Source organism: Mytilus californianus, unplaced genomic scaffold (genome assembly GCF_021869535.1).
Source record: "Mytilus californianus isolate M0D057914Y unplaced genomic scaffold, xbMytCali1.0.p SCAF_8, whole genome shotgun sequence".
Lineage (NCBI taxonomy): Eukaryota > Metazoa > Mollusca > Bivalvia > Mytilida > Mytilidae > Mytilus > Mytilus californianus.
The window spans coordinates 17,276,263-17,298,103 of record NW_026262734.1 but is presented as its reverse complement, the minus strand read 5'-3'; the positions used below and the strand labels follow the sequence as shown (position 1 = coordinate 17,298,103).

The 21,841-nt window shown below is 32.2% G+C and overlaps 1 protein-coding gene and 1 long non-coding RNA gene across 5 annotated transcripts in view; both read left to right on the top strand.

The window, feature by feature from the left end:
• LOC127712338 (very low-density lipoprotein receptor-like) overlaps window positions 1–15,263 on the top strand; it is a 34,080-nt gene extending 18,817 nt beyond the window's left edge. Inside the window, exons 3-6 of one of the 2 annotated variants that reach the window (XR_007987043.1) lie at window positions 1,934–1,969; window positions 3,564–3,680; window positions 6,126–6,370; window positions 13,810–15,263. Coding sequence is in view for 1 of the 2 variants with exons in the window: in XM_052218708.1 (XP_052074668.1) it covers window positions 1,934–1,969; window positions 3,564–3,680; window positions 6,126–6,370 (398 nt within the window). In the remaining variant the exon portion in view is untranslated. Of the gene's footprint in view, window positions 1–1,933; window positions 1,970–3,563; window positions 3,681–6,125; window positions 6,668–13,809 lie in introns of those variants that run through there. The other variant, XM_052218708.1, reaches the window with a different exon arrangement.
• A 918-nt stretch (window positions 15,264–16,181) lies between these two features.
• LOC127712339 (uncharacterized) lies at window positions 16,182–21,608 on the top strand. 3 transcript variants are annotated; one of them, XR_007987045.1, is made up of 4 exons: window positions 16,182–16,654; window positions 18,875–19,076; window positions 19,779–19,919; window positions 20,898–21,608. It is a non-coding gene; the product is annotated as an uncharacterized LOC127712339 (long non-coding RNA). The 3 variants fall into 3 exon arrangements; XR_007987044.1 differs by lacking the exon at window positions 18,875–19,076 and adding an exon at window positions 18,634–18,706; XR_007987046.1 differs by lacking the exon at window positions 18,875–19,076 and adding an exon at window positions 18,614–18,706.
• The last annotated feature ends 233 nt before the right edge of the window (window positions 21,609–21,841 follow it).

Here is a 21,841-nt window from a genome sequence, read left to right as displayed (position 1 = left end):
TTATAGCAGATTCCATATTGTAGGAGTAGTCCGTCATTTAAGCAATTAAACGACTGTATATTTCATAGTGAAAATCAACAAGGTAAACCATTATGACTGTTTTTATTGGTAAATACTTGTACACCACTGACAAAATTATGAAAGGCAATAAAAGGTTTGTTATTTGTGTTTCGTTTTGTATATTATTTAAGGCTGTCATTATTTAATTGTTCTCCAGATTCCCTAATTACGAATTCCCCCTGTTTAGCGTTTATGTCATTCAATTAATTTTACAATTAGAATATGTAGATTTTTATAGCTAGATATAGTATTACATCATCGTGTAAGCCAAAATATGAAGTTTGGAGGCAAGTGAGCATAGTGAACGAGCTCCAAAGCTTCATATTCTGACTCAATATATTAATAAACCTGTCATGAATTTTCTTTGTCATTTCCATCAATCAATTTGCATACTAGCATACATTTTTTGAATATTTTGCGATAAGTAGTAGTGTACGTCGTTGCAATGTTGAGAGCAGCATTCATCAGCAAAAAGTTCAGTAAGGTTCGTCTTGTTTATTTGAGAATTTTAGTCATTTTCAAAATGACTGCATGTTTAAGTTGAAAGCAAAATATTTAACAAACATTATTTTATTATCATGAATATGTTGTGAAAAATATTGAGGTCGTTATTACTGTATAAAATTTAAATAAGTCCTGCTCTCTGTTTGTTGCTACCATAAGGTTGCTCTCAGCAAGTAGATAATTCCATAGTAAAGGTATATGAATATTATATTTAACACTAACTAGTAACGTTATACCTCGTCTTGGAAGCTGTAGACGTTCTTCCATTACCTGAAATAGACATGCATTATTGCCTTTAAGTATATTTCAACTGTAAAGATCAAAACAGAGAAATCTCTATTAATTTGAGACAAAAATAACAAATGTATGAAAACAATCGGCAATACATGAACATTGCGTCTACGTTCAAATGCATCTGGAAGTAAGATAAACAGGAGGCTGTCAGATTGACAGCAAACCGTATTTTCCTGCATCAAAATGATATTTGCAAATTTGGACTGCAAAACAGGATGAAGTATAAATGAAATGTTGTAAGGTTCAGAAACGGAAAGGCCAAAATCAATCTAAGTATCATTTTCAAAATTTAAAGGTCTACAACTCAACAACGAAAATTGCTACAATCGTGAAAAACGAACTTTGACCTTCATTTAGCATTTAGTCACAGAAAACAGCATATTTAAATTTAAGAAGATTTCGTCAAAGCGTTTTCAAATAATATTACTGACAACGCTCTAAGTATCAATTTTTGCTACTTTAAGGTCTTAAACTCAACAACGATAAACTAAAATCGTGCTAATCGAACTTGATCTTTATTTAGTCACAGGTAAAAGCTTATCTAAATTTGAAAAGTTTTCGTCTAAGCGTTTTTTTTAGTTATTGCATGGACAACGCTCTAAGTATCACTATTCGCTACTTAAAGATCTAAAACTCCATTCGTTTGATGTGTTTGAGCTTTTGATTTTACCTTTTGATAAGAGACTTTCCGTTTTGAATTTCCTTGGAGTTCGGTATTTTTGTTATTTTACTTTTTACTCAACAACGATTAAAGCTAAAATCGTGAAAATCGAACTTGACCTTAAATTAGTCACAGGAAACAGCATATCTAAATTTGAAAAGATTTCGTCAAAGCGTTTTCAAGTTATTGCACGGACACTGTTTGGCAGTCGCCCGGTAACCTGCCCGTCTGCCTGGCGTACATTACAAAATTAATAACCGACATTTTCCTTTGGAAATCCGGTTAAAAACTGACTGTCATAAAATTATTACCCATATGCTACACAATCCGACACTGCTTCGATTATCAATTGATTAAAACATGTTGTCTTCCTCTACTCTATTTACATTTTCTTTCATATCATCATGACTTCAGAGACAACAGCCTCTTCATTGCCTACAGGGACTACAGGTAGGTAAACAGCATATTGTTAGTCGTTTACAAACATATTTATATAAAATCAATATATAAATAATGTATTTATTCTAATGTATTTATATCATCTGGAGTTAAAAGCAAGAGGATATCAGAATTTCATAGCTCATCCGAGATTGGGGTGGTTGTTTATACATTTCCGTGTGTTTTCGGTTAACGGTTGTTTTTAATCAATTTTGGAATATATTGTATACTACCTATATCTAGATACATTTGTAGTTAGTTAAATAAGTCAATTATAATTAGGAGCTATAGTCATACTGCAACCGAATTTATCGAATTTTCCCAAATACCATGTTGGCGGATTAGTCTGTATTTATTGGTTTTTTTTTTATCATTATAATTATTCTTTAGCCAAACTTTGATGGTATTACGATAAAACTCTTTTATTTCCGGTATAAAATTTACACTATCCAGATTCATTTGCAATATAGGTAGACTGTTTCCACATTTGTTTAAATAAAATGTTTGTATAACAGTCCAGTTTAAAAATATTTCTGAAGTTATTTTTGTATCAAACATATTTTTATAGATTATATGTATATTTCTAAATCAATCATTTTCAATTAATTTGTCATAACTAAATATGGAGCGTTTTACCTTTTCCGTTTTGTTATTCCATAAAAATTTATATATCATTTTTTTTTAACCTGGTATAAATACTCTGTATCTATGGTCGAGACAGACGCTAAACATGTAATACTAGGAATAAATAAGTACTTGATATCTGTGATCCACATATCATGATTAATTTTTTGTCCAATAAAGAATATTGTTTGATGATTTTTCTTATATAAAATTGAGAATGGAAACGGGAATGCGTCAAAGAGACAAGAACCCCACCAAAGTGCAGAAATCAGCCCAAGGCCACCAATTGGTCTTCAACACAACGAGAAAATCCCGCACCCGGAGGCGTGCTTCAGCTATTTAATAGATATCAATATTAATAAAACAACTTATATGTTGTTTTTTTAAGTCCTATCTCGTTGTTTGTATCGTAACTATCAATTAGTTTTGTTAAAAGGATACTTTCCCCTTTTGTTTTTGTTTTTTGTTTGTTTGTTTGTTTGTTTGTGTGTGTATTGGTCACTTATTGGCAATAATAACGTATGAGCTGCGTCGGATAGAAATCGGCTTTTTGCAAATGAATAAAAATACATCTGTAAACCTATTTCGGGTTGAAAAATCTCTACTGAAAGTCTGTAACTGTTTGAAAATTGAGTAGTTATGAGAACCCTACAAAACAGATCAAAATTCGTCTTTTGCTTTGTATTTAAATGTCTCAAAATAAATCAAAATCTTATACATGTACAGTATGCATGCATGCAAGGTCGATTCCTGATGCAGCTCATATTTCATTTTTTGCGTAATAATGATCAAGAGCTAGACAAATTGTATACATATGTATATCTTCTTTAAAACACAAAACACATTATATATTATTGCAGACCTAAAATGACCTTAAGATAATTTTATTTTCATTTGTTGTTGTTGTGTCATATCATATTACGTTTATCGTAACTATCTATTAAGTTAATTATAATTTAAAAACTTTTGTTTTCTTTTGTAGGTCTGCCGTGTAATACAAGTCATCAGTTTCAATGTGTCGACGACGGATCATGTATAGATATAGAGTTAAGATGTAACAATGCAAAAGAGTGCATAGACTTATCTGATGAGTACGGCTGTAAGTAATATGCGCTTCTTATATTTACAATATGAATATACACTGATAACTTTTATAATAAAAATTATGAAAAGAATTAAAACATGCTTCTAGAAAAATCAAACTTTTGTAACCATAATCGTCGAACACAGAATATTTAAAAATGTTCGAACAAGTTCACAGGCTCAATAGAATTACGTCTGGTGTCGACTTTAAATGAGAGAGTTGAAACTTGATTTCAACTAGATTACAGAATCCCATAAACGTGAAATCAATAAAATAAATACAAAAAAGTAAATTAGTATTTGAATCATGCTAAAATAATGACAAATGGGTCGCCTATTCCCCAATACTTGCAAAGACAGTTTGTACTATTACTAGTTTGCATTACAAAACAGCGAAAATTGATAAAGATCAAAGCAAGTCATACAATACCACAGCAAAATTTCAAACACAAACAAAAACATTCTATACAAACTATGGTAGACTAAGTAATTCCTGTTCGGCACCTGTTGTGTTTCTCATTGTAAGATAAAGTCGGTTTTGTCATGAACGAGGAAAGGAAGACAGGCTTATGTTTCAGAAAAGTGGATCATAAGTTTGTTACAAATATATACAAGTTTTTGGAGCTTTTTGCTGCTCAGAGTTGAAATAATTTGATATATTGTAATGTTCTTATCATACAGCGAAAACGCACATAAAGCCGTTTTAGCCTTTTAGTGAAATAAATATATTTTCTAAAAATACATGTACCATAAATGAATCGTGTACGAATGCTCATACTTTGCATAATGTATATCAGAGCAAAGGTAGACTATTCGCAAATGATACGGATGACCCAAATGATTACGTATACACCCTTACAATAAAAAGTCTCATTTCATGTTTGATATGTGTATTTAATAATAGTTTATATAAGATTATAACAGTTATGATAACACCTATTACATTCATATATTTCATCTCTTGGTTGTGAGAATGTTATTGACTCCATACAGATTTTTTATATTTGTTCAAGTGATTGCTATATTGCAATTGAACATTGAGGTCTTCATTGAGCTGGAGAACTGAAACTCTAATGACACTTGGGAAAATTGGTTTATTATTTCATGAAACTTAGAATCTACAAACTATTTCTATGTTAACATTTTCAAAATTTCGACCTAGTTACAGATAGCATTTGTTAACACCAATTTAATTGTTTGCAGTCATTGTGTAGCATGTCAATGTATACAGTTGGTTTCGTAAAATAATCTCCTAGTTATTCGGAGACAGCAAACAAAAATAAACAATTAAATGATGGAATAAAGGAAATTAAAATTCAAATATAAAAGGGCACGTTATGTCATTGAAATATATCTTGCGATACGACATATATAAATTGAGGAGCTACGCAAAAGCGGGAAACAATCAAATGTGTGTTAATTAGTGCGACCTGTACCTGAGTTGCAATTCTGAACGTTTTTCCATAAATTCATAGGAAGGGATAAATCATGTTTTGATAAAAAAAAAACTCTGAAACTCACACAATCAAGATTTTTTATTTTATTGTATTGAAAACAAATTTGACCTGTTTGAAGGACGTGTTTTTATAACAAACAATTGAAATGTCTATGCGAAGCAACTTCGTTCCTCTTTTTGCCAACTTTATTCATATGATGCAGACTTCATATAGAAGCTTCTGAGGAGGAATTCGCTATAAAAATGACGGCATTTCATTGAATAAAGACGTGTTGCTCAGTCTTTAGTTTTCTTTGTTTTGTTTTGTGTACTGTTGTTTGTTTGTCTTTCTATTTTTTAGCCATTTTATCTTCCGCCTCTTTTGTTCTTTCCTCATATCAAACTGATTCGACTTCAAACGATTTAGTTGATTTTTTATTTGTCTCTCGATACATGTTAACTGGTATCATTTAACCGGAATTATATCTTCAATTTTTTCAAGATGAATACCACATCAACTGTATTAAACAAGAGTTTAAAAAGTATGAGTTAATTAAATATTACATAGCTTAAACTGTCCATAAAACCGTTATATCATGAGAACATTTCCATGTTGCGATGAAAAACCTCTAACCTTACAAAATATTATATATGGCAGTAACTGTAATAACTGAATTTCCGAGAAGTTCAATCAAATGTTTTTTGTGGCAGATGCTTCTTACGGTTGAGTAAATCTTAACAAATACATGTCTTATTGTTACTGACATATTTACTTAACCCTTGCTCTGCCTCTTGGCACATTTGGTAGAGCTATTTTGTTCTACATGAATTACGTACGGATGATAAGTAAACGATAGAGGTTCTTTGAAGCTGTAGTTGAAGCTAAAGGATATTTTAAACCAATAAAATGTAGTTATATTTGATTAAACCTGTACACTTTTATGATATATCGTGTGCAACAATTGTTATAAGATCGAAATGTCTTGATAGGAAACAAAACAGTATCAACGAACATATATTTATCAGGTGATGCAATTTCATCTTGCCCAGAGGTTTTATATCTATGTAGCAATGGACAATGTGTGACAAGTGGAGCCGGATGTAATGGGCACATAGATTGTACAGATGGTTCTGATGAGAGTAGTTGTGTTAATGATACTACAGACGCAGACACTACTTTGATGTCAACTGGTTTAAACATGTCATCTTCCTCTACTCTGTCTGGATTGAAGACAATAGTTTTAGTTTTTTTTAGTATGATTGTATTTTAGGTATAATTTTTGAATAGAGTAGAAATCGTTTTTTTATTAATTGCACTTATATTTTTGCAAGTTTATTCTTATCGTTAATTTTCAATACAGTTATGTTGAAATAAAGATACATTTTCGTCTGCTAAATTTAGTTAAAGATAGTATTTTCTAAAGATTTTATTACAGCGTAGAAAGCTAATCGTTAATCTTAACGGGGTTCCTAAATTTTATGACACCTTCAGTCTAGTCATTAAGATTTCAAATAATAGTCGCCTGTAATGCAGCTGTGGAGATATAGCATATGTCTAGGTTAGTCTATGGAAAGGTATATACTATGAAATTTAGAGCGAGGGGCTTGCCCCGAGCTCTTAATTTCATAGTATATACCTTTTCATAGACTATCCAATTGAGCACATATTTACAACTCGAGTAATTGGTCTATTGATAGTTTATTTTGGCTGACTACTTGTATCACAGGTGTTTGTAAAAAGGAGCTCATTAACGAAGTTTTGTAAATCTACTCACTAGTATTATTGTAAAATATGTGATTTCAAAAGGCCCTTCTCTCCAGAATGAAAAGATGGTAGCTGCTGGTGTAAGTATGTATACTGATATAAAGCGGTGTTTTACTATACATGTTCTTCTTACATGGTAAGATGAAAAAATAAATTGACCAACAGTAGGCAATAATTAAATTGCAGTGGAAGCTTTACATGTTTTGAAAACATTTTTTAATTTCACAGTAAAACTAAAGCTATAATAAATTTGAAACATAGAGATAGTTTTCCCCCATAGATATAGTCTAGCAGATAGGCATTAAAAAGCATCTACCAATAGATCAGAGATTATAGGTTATGTGTTTTGTGTTGTTTATTTTTTATTATTTCAAAGTAAAAACTAAAAGATTTATCAGAATATGTTTATATATATATATAGGTGGCACATTATCTTCAAACATAATCACAGTTTTTCAATTCATGACATCGTCCTGAACATGCATGAAATATTTGCCACTGGACATTAAGCAACCAATTATCAATAAATCAATCAATTCATGACGAAATAGAACACCTTTCTTAAGAAAGTTAAAAAAATTATCACCAAGTTGCTTTAATTTTCCTGCACAAGGTTTCATAGTACACACTTTTCTGTGTACAAAGTAATTGCATGGATGATACATTATCATAATTTTAAGATATCGTTGTACTCTAATCAAGGTATAAAGAACCATATGTATTACCCTTTATTTAAATGATAAAATTTGCAATTGTCAAAAACAATTTTTAGATCCAAAGATTTTAATAGCAGGATATTTAAAAATCAACGTGAAAACTAATTACAAAATATTTAATTTAATTTGAACACAGCATTTTATTTCAAAATAGCCAGTGGCAATTTTTGTTTTAAATATCTTGATTACGATACAATGAAATCTTACCCTTGTGGTCATTCATGCGTAGTTACGTAGTACACAGGAAAAGTATGTACTATGAAAATTAGAAGGCAAATATAAGCAATTTGATTTGACGAGAAGTTGTAAGTATGTGCTAAGTAAGGTATTATCATTCTCTTACAAACTTAGAATATTGTAAAGTGCTCAAGGCTAAAATGATCTCTTGATTGGTTGTATTTAAGAATTAGGTTCATTGTCAGTGGAATGTTTGTAATTAATGCCTTCCTTTTTAGGCATGATTTCATCTATGGATCAGTTTTAGTGATGTAAGGATTGTCTTATAATTTTGGAAAATATAATAGATTGTGTTTTAGACAGTAGATGACACAACAGTACAATGATAAGAAATGTTTCCTGATTGTGAGTATGAATGTAAATCATGTACTATTTTAGCGAGGAATTATCTTTTTTTTAATTTCCAGTTCAAATCAATAAATTCAAAATTTGAGTCACAAATACATTTCATTTTACAGCCAATATTTTAGTCCAGTCCTTTACATCAAATACTACTTCATTATGTCAGGGAAATGATCAAATACAATGCCTTTAAAATAGTATAAAATATATTCAAAAGTTAAACTATATTCCTTTTTTTAGAATTTTATCAGAATATTGGAAATTCCTATTCTCACCAACCGCGGTTCCTGTAATCTGAAATTTTGAATGAGTAGACGCTAAAGATTTAGGTTTTATTTAATTTTAAAACTTTTTTTTTTTTTTAATTGCATTGCTTTGATATTGTTTATTATTTGTTTTAGTAATTTGAAGTTATTAATTATTCTCATAACGGTACCAATGTTACTGCACCAGTAAACTTCATCTTTTTTTGATTTTTTTTTGTTTGTTTCAAAATTCAACTTTTAGTCAGTTTTAAGCATAAATTCTTTCAAGCTGATAAATGTGCTTCAGGGCATTTGTAACTCGTTTATAGAAACTCTTTGTTTTGAACTGTAAGTAGGCCTATAGGCAATAGGATAATCTCTTACTAAGAACATGATTTCATTCATTCTTCACAATTAAGAAACACCAAATCCTACAATTTCATTGGTCGAGAGTGCTATATTCTGAATTACTTTGTTTTGATAATCTCTGGGAATCAGGTTAAATTAGTGTTAAAATGTGAAATGTTATGTATAATGTTGCAGACGTAAACAGTTCGTCTTTATCATGCAATAAGTTAACATCGAAAACAATGTTGTGAAATTGTAATAAAAAATGATTGTAAATACATGTATTGTAAATATTCGATTTAAACGTAGTTATTAGCAAACATTCGAGTTAGTTATATGTTATGGATATATGAACGTTTATTCCACTGCACAATTCAAATCGTCTCCGTAATATTTTGGTAGCAGAGCGTGGTTTAATGAACTGTCTATTCGTAATCAAAAAGAGAAAAAAATGAGTAATTGGGACTTGAAAATACAAGCAGAGGCTAGCGAGGGATAAAAAAATGGACGAAACCGTTATTGCAAAACCAGACGAAGGTGTAGAATTAGAAGATTTAAAGAAGGATAAAGCGCAAACGAAATTGGCATTTACGAAAGTAAGACATAAACATGATAAATTACTTCAGATTCTTGATTTCCCGGACAGTAAAGAAGTTAAAGAATTCCAGGAGAAACTGTTAAATGCGGAAGAAAAAGCGATGGAAATAATAGGAAATCTCTTTGATGAATATAAGGACAGGAATGACATTCAGAATATGAAGAAAAACAACAAAAAAAATGGAACAAATGGAAAGTGAATTTACGGACGCAGAAAACGAGTGTCAGGATTATTTAATCAAGAGCAAGGATGATTCAAGCGTTGCTTCTAGTGCATCGAGAGTATCAAGACGAGCTAATGTGAATTCCGGACATAAAGTGGAGAGTATACATGCTAGTGAAGAAAAGGATGTTGAATTTAAACCAGATCAACCAAATACATGTACATTTGTGAATAGCAATGCAAATAACGATCCGAATTTATCAACAGATGTTGGGCAAATTGCGAAAGAAGAAAGTAACGGCAAGCGAGAGGATAGAAAGACATTTTGTTCAGAAATAGGACAGGATATGTGGAAACAGTTAAAAAGAGTCTCGATACCGATATTCACAGGTAATAAAAAGAACTGAGCTGGAAAGCTGCGTTCTTAACATGTATTGATCAAGCACCTGCAACAAAGGAGTATAAGTTATTGCAAGTGAAACAATACGTGGAAGGTGATGCTTTACAAGTTATTGAAAATTTAGGACATTCTGCAGTTGCATACGATGCCTCAAAGGAGCGTTTAGAAAGAAAGTATGGAAGACAAAGGAGACAAATAACCTGGTATATCGAAGAACTTGAAAATTTTAAACCTATGAGAGAAGGATTCGCTAAAGACATCGAAAAATGTAAAGATTTACAGGATTTATTAGCTGTGATTTTGAAAGAAGCAGGTGGTTTTGAGGAGTTCAAGAATGGTTCTTTGTACAACAAATTTCAGCGAAAGATGACAGAATTATGTTGTCGAGGTACCATCGTTGGATATTCAGAAGCAGAAAAATAGAGTCAGTTGAATGTCTACGGGAGTGGATTTTACAGGAGTCAGAGTTTCAAACTATAGCTTTAGAAACAATACACGGATTAAGTGCAAACACTAGTAGCAATTCACAGCGGAATTTGAAGGGAAATCGTAGGGATGGATTTAGAACATTTTTTGGAGAATTGCAAAATGAAGACAACACTGGAAACAGAGAATCAACGAAACCTTTGTGCAAGTTTTGTAACAGTTATCATGAAGTCTGGAGATGTGATGAACTTCGGAAATTGACCGTGCACAAGATATAGGATACCGCAAAAACGACTTCAGTTATGTTATCGTTGCCTAGGACATGATCACGTTGGTAAGCAGTGTCCAAGAAGTAGAGCGTGTAACTTGGGTGGAAGCAAAGGAGTGCACCACAGACTTTTACATAGGGATCGCATAAGTGATAAACAATCGTTCAGTCAGCCAAAAATTCCCGTGAGATTCGAATCGAAAACAAAACAGAACTATGCTACTAAAAAGAAGGAAGATACACTCGCCGCCACTGAGGGGGAGAGTAAGGATCGCACAATGATCGGCCGAGACAGACACGGAAATTGACATAAAAAACGATCTAGAACTAACATACACAACGTTGTTGTTACAATATAATTGCCAAATTTAGTTTGATAAGCATTCTTAACGTAAGATATGAGTGGACTATTTGTAGTTACAGTGGTATCGCAGACAATCACATCAGTAGAATATGATTTGGGCAATTCGGAGATCCGCCAATTTACCATCTGATCAACTGAAGAAAAAACATCTAGGACAACCAAGAACATGCATAAGGTCAACATTTCCTGAGACTGCAAATAAAACCAGACAGATTAAAATCCTGCTTCATACCAATCACAGTTAAAGACTGGAACCTACTGTCAACGGATATTTTCACCAAGATTCTAACAGCAGCAGAACCAGCTAAAACTTTCAGTGATATTGTAAGGGGAATCCGACATAAGTGAGTTACTTGACTCACATACGGTGTAGTAATATCTTTGAATGATTCACCCTGTACCTATCAAGATCAAATGACAAAGCAACGACGCCATCGAATTGAAAGATTTAAATTATGACAATATAACATGCATAAGAATAAAAGAAAATCCCAAAGTAGATGGTACATGAATTGAAATGGCACTGCAAATGAAACTATTTTTTTTATCTGTATTAAATTTAAGTTTTTTCCTTGAATTTTTTTAATCTTTTATTCATATTTTCAAGTATCATTACAAAGTTGTATTAAAAAAAATTGAGAATAGAAATGGGGAAAGTATCAAAGAGACAGCAACCCAACCAAGTAGCAGAAAACAGTTTAATGCCATCAATGGGTCTTCAAAACAGCAAGAAAATCCCGCATCCAGAGGCTGTCAACAGCTGACAATTATGTATACTAGTTAAAAGCATGGAATTTGAATTTGTGTGTGGTAATTGAATTTAACACATTAATTCATCTTTACAACTTAGAAAATCTTCTACAAATAAGAATTTGTATGATCGTCAATGTGACAACCTTCCAACAGAGACCAATTTTGTTGAGGTTTGCAACTAGTTAATGGTATGGCCTTCAGCACAGAGCAATATCCACATGCATATAAATATAAATTTGATTATCATTAAATTCTACAGGAAAGCTATGACTTTAGTGGAATGTATTGATATGTTCCTTTTGTTTAGTTAGTATATAGCATCTGACTTGTTCATTTGAATGGTATACTAAACTAGTTGTGCTTTTTAGTATATAGCATTTGACTGGTTCATTTGAATGGTATAAATTGGTGTGCTTTTCGAAGGACAGTCCTTTATAAGTTGTCAGCTTGTTGTATATACAAATATTATGTTTGTATATATTACAAGCTTTATACATGCATTTAGGCTTTGCATACATTCATTTTAAACAACATACAATGCATCAATTACAACTTACATTAAACAAGGATGCATGCCTGTTCAAAGCTGTTGTACTTTTTCATGTTCAGCAGGATCATATTTATTTGATCAGACTACACAAAGTTGTAGTTTTTGCTACAAGTTAATCATTTTATACTTGGAAATGAAGAGATTAAATTGGTTGTCAGAGAACAAACTGAGAAGCACAGTAAGGTAATATAAGAACTAGGATATGAGATATATTAAGTATCAAGCACCAAAACTATATAAATTTCTAATCGCTCGCTTACTTAAAATTCTTTTTATAGATTTTAGAAAAAAAAGAGAATATCGCTCGCTTGTAAAAAGTTCTTTCCCCTGCCAAAAATCAAATTTCGAAGAAAAAAAAAACAACTGAAAAAATTTCGCTCTCTCGTTGCCGGAAATTCGTTTCAAAACACCGTTACATGCTTTCGATCTTACAGAAGTTGATTTTTGAGGACCCTTCATAAGAGTTCAGGGGAGAGGATAACGACGTCAAAAAAGATACTTATGTCTATTTACATGTTAAGCGTCTCGTGCAGTGCATTTGAAAGTAGCATTTGGATGAAATATAGACTCATTTCTTAACACATTTTATTGGATGGTGAATAGGCGAGATCTTCCTAAAGAGATTATTTCAGACAATGGAACTAATTTTGTTGGAGCAAATAGGGAACTCAAAGAACTTTTAGACAATGATAAAATACAGAATTCAATTAGTAATCAAGTGATTAAGTTGCATTTTACTTCACCGCTAGCTCCTAATTTTGGTGGTATTCACGAAACTATGATCAAATCCGCAAAAAAGGTCAATTTACGCAATATTAGGAAATGCAAACATTAATGATGAGGAACTTTTAACAGTATTTACCGGAGCTGAAGCGCTAATCAATTCGAGACCGCTTACGTAACAGTCAGCCGATCCGAAAGATGATAAACCTTTAACACCGAATCATTTCTTGCACGGACAATTCGGTGGACATTTCGCTCCAGAATCAGTTGATAATACAGATTTTAACCCTAGAAAACGGTGGAGAAGAATACAGGAATTAATCAGACATTTTTGGAAACGTTGGATAAGAGAATGGTTGCCTGGACTAAATAAACGTGACAAGTGGACTAAAACGAAAAGGAACATGAAAACCGAAGATGTTGTGCTTGTGATGAATCCGAACGTTCCGATAGGACATTGGCCGCTTGGCAGAATAATCGAAGTTTTTCCCCGGAAAAGATGAACATGTTCGCGTTGCGAAAGTTTCCCTTGGACAAACAGTATTAATAAGACCAATATCAAAACTGTGTCCGTTAGACATCGAAACCTCCGAAAATGACAGTGATGAATAATTGAAATAATTTGGACATATAGTTTCATTTTAATCTAGACAGATAGATATTTTGATATAAATTTAAATTTAATAATTTGAACTTAGATCATAGACAGTTTTGTATCGTTTAATTATTATTTTGTTTGATTGGCTTAGAGCAAACAAGAGGGGGAGAATGGATTGAAGAAAATATTTTTTTTTTAGTATGATTGTATTTAAGTTATAATTTTTGAATAGAGTAGAAATCGTTTTTATTAATTGCACTTATATTTTTGCAAGTTTATTTTAATCGTTAATTTTACATTGAATAAAGTAACATTTTCGTCTGCTAAATTTAGTAAAAGATAATAATATTTTCAAAAGAATTTATTACAGTGTAGAAAATTAATCGTTAATCTTCCTAAATTTTTTTACACCTTCAGTGGGTCAGTCTAGTCATTTAGAGTTCAAATAATAGTCGTCTGTAATGCAGCTGTGGTGATTAAATAACTTTGTTTTTATAATCTCTGGGAATCAGGTTAGATTAGGGTGAAATTTTATGTCTAATGTTGCAGACGTAAACAGTTCGTCTTTATCATGCCATAAGTTAACAACGAAAACAATGTTGTGAAATTGTAATAAAAAATGATTGTAAATATTGTAAATCATGTAAATATTCGATTAAAACGTAGTTATTAGAAAACATTCGAGTTAGTTATATGTTATGGATATATAATGTTTATTCCACTGCACAATTCAAATCGTCTCCGTAACACTGTCTTTATTTTCTTTCGTATCAATAGTGTTTTCATTGCCTACAGAGACCACAGCCACTTTATTACCTACAGAGACAACAACATCGTCATTATCTACAAAAACAACCATGTCTTCCTCAACTGTACAGATTACAGCGTTATCACTGCCTATAGAAGCAACGCTCTAATCAGTACCTAGAGAAACAACACAATCATCAGTAACAACACAGACTACACAATCGTCAAATTCAACAGGAACAACGCAAATGTCAGTAACAGCAGAGACAACACAATCGTCAATACGAAAAGAAACAATACAATCGTCATTACCAACAGAAACAACACAATCGTCAGTACCAAAATGGATAACACAATCGTTAATACCAGTAGAGACAACACAGCCGTCTGTACCAGCAAAGACAACACAAACGTCAGTACCAACAGAAATAACACGATCGCAGGTTCCAACAGAGACAGCACAAATATCATTACCAACAGGAGCAACACATTCGTCATTACCAACAGAGACAATACAATCGTCAGTACCAACAGAGACAACAACATTGACAGTACCAACAGGACAACACAATCGTCAATACTTAAAGAGACAACGCAAACGTCAGCATTAGTAGAGACAACACAATCGACAGTACCAACAGAGACAATAAAATCATCTGTACAAACAGAGACAACACAAATGTCTGTACCAACAGAAACAACACAATCGTCATTAACAAAAGAAACAACACAAACATCAGTACCAACAGAGACAACACAATCGTAATTACCACTAGAGACAACACAATCGTCAGTACCGACAGAGATAACACATTCGTAAGTACCAACAGAGACAACACAATCGTCAATATCAAAAGAAAAAACGCAAACTTCAGCGTTAGCATAGACAACACAATCGTCAGTACCAAAAGAAAAGATACAATCGTCATTACCAACAGAGACAACACAATGTTCAGTACCAATATGGACAACACAATCGTCAGTACCAGCAGAGAAAATACAATCGTATGTACCAGTAGAGATAACACAAACGTCAGTACCAACAGAAACAACGCAATCATCATTGCCAACAGAGACAATTCAAACGTCAGTACTAACATGGACAACACAATCGTCAGTTCCAGCGCAGACAACATTTACGTCAGCACCAGGAGGGACAATACAAACGTCATTAACAACAGACACAACACAAATGTCAGAACCAACAAATATAACACAATCGTAATTACCACTAGAGACAACACAAAAGTCATTACCAACAGAGACAACACAAACGTCAGAACCAACAGAGACAACACAATCGTCAATACCAAAAGAGACAACGCAAACATCAGCGTTTGCAGAGACAACGCAATCGTCAATACCAACAGAAACAACACAGTCAGCAGTGCCAACAGAGACAACACAAATGTCAGTACAAACATGAACAACACAATCGTCAGTACCAGTAGAGAAAATACAATCGTCTGTACCAGCAGAGACAACACAAACGTCAGTACCAACAGAAACAACACAATCGTCTTTACCAACAAAGACAACACAAACGTCAGTACCAGCGCAGACAACACAAACGTCATTAACAACAGAGAACACAAACGTCACTGACTCAGTACCAACAGACATAACACAATCGTCAATACCACAAGAGACAACACAATCATCATTATCAACAGAGACAACACATACGTCAAAACCAACAGAGACAACAAAAATGTCTGTACCTACAGAGACAACACAAACGTCAGTTACATTAGAGACAACACAATCGTTTTTACCAACAGAGACAACACAATTGTCAATACCAACAGTTTCAGGACAAACGTCAGTAAAATAGAGACAAGACAAGCATCAGTTTCAATAGAGATAACACAAGTATCAGTACCAATAAAGACAACACAAACGTCAAAATTAACAAGCATCATTACCAACTAAGACAGCATAATCGTCGGTACCAACAGAGAAAACACCAAAGTCGGTACCAACAGTTACAACAAAAACGTCAAAACAAATAGAAACAACAATGTGGTCTTCAGTAACAGAGACAATATCGCCATCACTGATTACGAAGACAACATTTTCACTTTTATTAACAGCATCGTCCTTACTTATAGAGAAAACAGCAACAACAACATCACGATCCTCAATATCTGCAAAGACAGCATTATTGTCATTACCTTCAGAGACTACGATGTCATCATCATCATCTTCAGACTGCAGTTTCGTCACTACCAACAGAGAAACCAGCATCGTCTATATCTACAGAAACTACAACGTCAATAGAAGGGGATCTTGCCGATGAGAAAAGTGACTCAGGTAAAGTTTTTAAATTTCACTTTTAATTGTGTTTTAATGCATATATTGTTGAGCGCTTTTTGATATTTTGAAATTTAGTGCGACTATATAAGAACACAAACACCTTCAACACTAAAATGCTGTCTAAAATATTTGTCTTAAACGTTTTGTTTTAATGTTTTTGAAACACTTTTTACGATCAAACTTTCTTATTGTGACATCTCATTTATTTAATTTAAACATTGTGCTTAAACTTCAATGCATAACACTTGAAATAATACACTAAATATGGATTTTTTTTTTATAAAACATGTAAGCAAGCTTTCAAAATCTTTATCTGTTTTTGTGATTAAAATCTTTTCGATGCACTTTTTTATCAATCATATTCATAAAAGCGCTAGTTCATTCATTATCTGTAATAAGACACATGATGACAAAATGTGGCATCAAAAAGTAGGGAAAGAGTATGACTGACAGCAACCAACAAAAACAACTTGATAATAAACTCCTGTTTTGGAAGAGGCTCGTTAAAGATGTGGTGGGATTAAACATGATAATGTGCGCTTAATCTAAAATTTAGGATTGTGATGCAACAGTTCACCAATGCGCTACACATTAGATAAAATGGCTAGACTCATCGGATCTGTACTAGGCACAAACAAGCAGGTTATGAAATAACAAAAGACACAATGTACCTGCCTCAGAGTACTCATAGTTACTAATAGCTAATTCAAAGCCCAATTTCAGCTGCTAAATTGACATTTTTTCAATTGACATAAAAAAACAGAAAATAGCATTTGATAAAAACTTTGCGTCCTATGCGTTTTTATGGATGCGCCCTCATTTGAAACGCTCAAAGCAAAAGTATTATTTGAATTTACATGTTTTGAGATCACTAATATATTTACAATTGAAAATAAAAAATCATTTTTTTTCAACTTTAGGGCTTCTTGCATTTGTCCTGGCTTTATTGTTTGCAATAATGGATCAATAAGGAAGTAATAGCAACTCTAAATATAAAATATAATGTATAGTTTGGATAACTTAAACAAATTAAATATTTAGATTTTGTTAAATAAATATCCATGTAACAAAAAGTTTCTTGCGTGATTCGGAATGCAAATTTCATGAATGTCCTCGCTATATTTTGTAATCCCTGCATATCATTTTAACTGTGAAATCATTGTTATCAGAAGCCAATTAAAATCATGATGAATGAAAGCTTGCATATAAAATCAAATTAAAAGTTCTTGTAAGAACAATTATATTGAATTCATCGTATTCATTACGCTGGTAATAACAGTCAGAAAAGAGAATTTGTTTCTAGCAACCTATCATTGCATAATCCTCTCATTTGTCGGGCTACGTGTACATCATGTATAAATAGTTCCGACTCATGAAACGCTGTGAAGATATAGAAGCAAATATAACAAAAATTCAACTCAACCTTCTGTATAATACCAAAACATTGAGATATAGTACAGGAATCGAATTATAATTCCAGCTCTAAGAAGTTACATTTAATTATTTATCTCAGATCATATTATGGTAATACTTTTACTCAACCAGACTAAAGTATCACGCCAGGAACCTTGGTAGTGGTTGTCTCTTACCATATCTTTATTCAAACAGAGCATGTTTTCCCTAATTTTATTAGAGTATAAAGGTGGTAAGCGAATCACTTTTTGTATGAAGTGTTTCTGCAATATATGTTTTCATTTGATAATACATGTATAACAATACACACGACTGAATTGCGTGAATATCAATTGCATCTTGAGAGTTTTATTATGTGTCTGTTATATGTGTAACTGATTTATATTATCATTTGTACACATGCTAAATGTATCACAAACTGTTAACACATATTTTGTTAAAAAGTAAGAATATCAAGAGCGACGACACCTTAATCCTCGCAATACTATACTTAGATAATTGATTATTTAGCCTAATGTCTTACGTGTTGATTTTTTCTAATAGATACTGTTTTTTACAAATAGTATCTCCTATATTTGTTGTTATGCTGCTTGCACGGATGGTGTTTTCATTAGTCCAGATATCCTTCAGGATGAGGTAAGGACTTTACTTTGAAGTAGCATGGTGTATTGCAGTGTTTGATGTTTGCAGGACATCTATTTTTTTTTCAATATTTGTACATGCATGTTTTGCAAAGTTTATTCCTATGTGGTCAATTTTACATATTATTTAATAAAGTGTTCATTCCTTATTCTTTTAATTTAGGAATGAAGAAATAAAAAAAAGTAACATGGACCATACATTGCTTACGTCACAGCGATAGCAACTCAGATTGATAAATATCAAAAAGCACAAATTAACATGAAGTCTTAAACAATAGAGAGGTGAATTCGAATGTGAACCAGCTATCGATGACCTATACGACACTGAAGCTATTGATTTGTACCTTCAATGATTTATTTACATGGTATTGTCGTTAGTACTTCCTTTGTGCTTTAAATTAATTCCATTTATTTTTAAAGTGAGGTTTTTGGGGTTTATTTTAAACCTATTTCTATATGTTAAGGCGGTTTTGAAGTCACAAAATCTATTACAAAACACCACGTTAGTCTGTTTTGATTGTCCATTTAAAGAGTTTTACCTGATTGGTTGTGCCATTTCTTCTACGAATATTAGTTGATCCTTTTACGTCATTGCATATTTGTGTCTTTTTAATTGTTTTTTTTTCATTTTTGTCTTAAAAAATACAAAGAGGCTTCCATAGTGTTGCCTTTGTTACTTGCTTAAGGTGGTACAGTGATTTGAAACATTGTAACTGTATCTCTTCCACTCTTTTGTGATATTATGACTAAGTTTTGTCACCAGTTAAAATAAACAATTTGCTTACAACAATTATTACAAAATGTTTTCATTATTTAATAAAATAATGATGTGTAATACAACATTTCCGTGTGTAGACATGATCATTAGAAAAAAAAATATTGTTTCTTAATGTGTTCTGCTGAAGTCAGATCTTAAATTGTAAATCTAGGTAAAAAAGTGTCAAATATGTCAATTAGCTTCCGAGTTTCGACAAACTGGTGGTTGAAAGGGTAACTAATTGAAAAAGTGTCATCTATGTTTCTTTTATCAGCTCCAGTTTTTCATTGTTAAAATACCAATTTTTCAGAAATAAGGTAACACATAGTTCTATAGAGATGGGAAAAATTAAGGATTCATGTGAAGAATTTTGAACACCAAATGGTTTAATTTCAACACGTTCTTAAAAACCTGGATATGCAAGAAACGATCAAAGTTTTCAATCTTTATCGTAAGTATAATCACATTATAGATCTTTATTTTAACAAAGGTTGCATACCCCAATGTACACATAAAGGAGTACAGTTGTATCGATGAATTTAACTCACCTTGTTATTTGTATTGAATAATTTCAACCGCTATTCTGAAACTGTATGCCATTTAAGTTGATGTAAAGAGCATATGCAGCAAGTTATACATACTCTTACTTTGTCCTGAAAAGGAATCTTTATATTTGATAAAACAAAGATATCGTCTTCAAGAGAAATTGGGTAATGTGCAAGGCATTTAATTACATTAACTGATATACAATATATATTATAAACAAGACAATACTGTCCCAATCTATTATGTACTATGTTTTTCATAGTTATCATGGTATTTTGTTTTGAATTTGGATATATCCGAGGAAATTAAATTTCTTCTCTTGACTTACGAGAGGCGAAAGATACCAAAAGCACACTCAAACTCATAGGTCGAAAATAAACTGACAACGCCATGTAAAAAAAAGGAAACGATCAGCAACAGTACATAAAACACAACATAGAAAACTAAAGACTGAGCAACACGAACCCCACGAAAAACTGGGGTGATCTCTGGTGCTCCAAAAGGGAAAGCAGATCCTGCTCCACATGTCTCACACGTCGTGTTGCTCATGTTAGTACAAACCCGGTTGTAATTCTAATTCGGTAGGTCACATTCGGGGAAAAGGGGAAGGGAATGTAATTACGACAATTGGAACATATCTATTGTCATCTGTGCTCGGAACCAATTAGATTAAAGGATTATTAGAGGAATACGAAATGTATAGCATCAGATCAAAAAGCAGCCCGAATCCTGAACTTTCGATGCTTGAACCATTGTATAATATACATGCTTATTTACTGTTATATGCATGCATATCTTTGTTGAGTTTTTACATATTATAAAAAAAAGCGTCAACATGCCATTATATGTTTTATTTTACAAGTTACTTGTATACGTTTTTTAGATTTGGTCTTGAAAACATAGTATCAGATTCGATTCTTTAAACGAACGATTATAAACAGTGAAAACAAAGTGCTGACTTTGATTCCCAAATGTAATTCTGAAGGAGAACAACTTGGCGTTTTGATTTCTCTGTTAAAATGTATATGTATCAGTTAAAAAAATCAAACACGAGGCGGAACCAATTCGATTAAACAGCTGAGAATACAAAATGTATAGCATGAGGGCAAAAAACAGTCCGAATCCTGACCATTCGAAACTTGAACCATTTTATACTTATGTCAGTGATTATGGATCCAGCTTTTGATATACTAAAAATGTATAGCTTATTTGTGCCTAAAAAAAGGTGACGTGTATATGTCGACAATGAAGCAACCAGACCATATCAACTTTTAATATAAGGTTTTTGAAAATAAACGGTTGGCTATGGAATGCTATGTATGTTATGCTCTTAATAGCAAGAGACAGAAAACATTAGTGAATAAATAAAAGAAAAGTTTGCAAACATATTGCAACAAAACAATTTTATTCTCTCAAGGACTGTGTGGACAGCCGGTTGTTTCTTTCTCAAAAGTTTGTTTTAGATCACAGCCGTTTCATATCAATTTTAAAGATGTAAGGTATTCAAGTACATATGTCATGGAAAGAGAAAAGATGATTGAGGTCTTTTCCAAACTGTCTTACAGATATTTTATTATATTAGGATGTAACTCAATAAGGCAACATTCGTGGTTTCACCTGGTTTTATTTTTTTATTTTATTAAGATGAGATGCTGTTTTGATCCCATACTCCAAATAGAAATTTTTGTATTTCATTTCAAAAACGTTTGGATTAAAACGCATCTAACGTGTCTAATGAGGTCTGAAATTCTTTTGTACGTTTTTTTTTAACCCCAAATGTCTTAAATTAGTGGTGCCAACTGGTTAATTGACAGACATAACGGCACA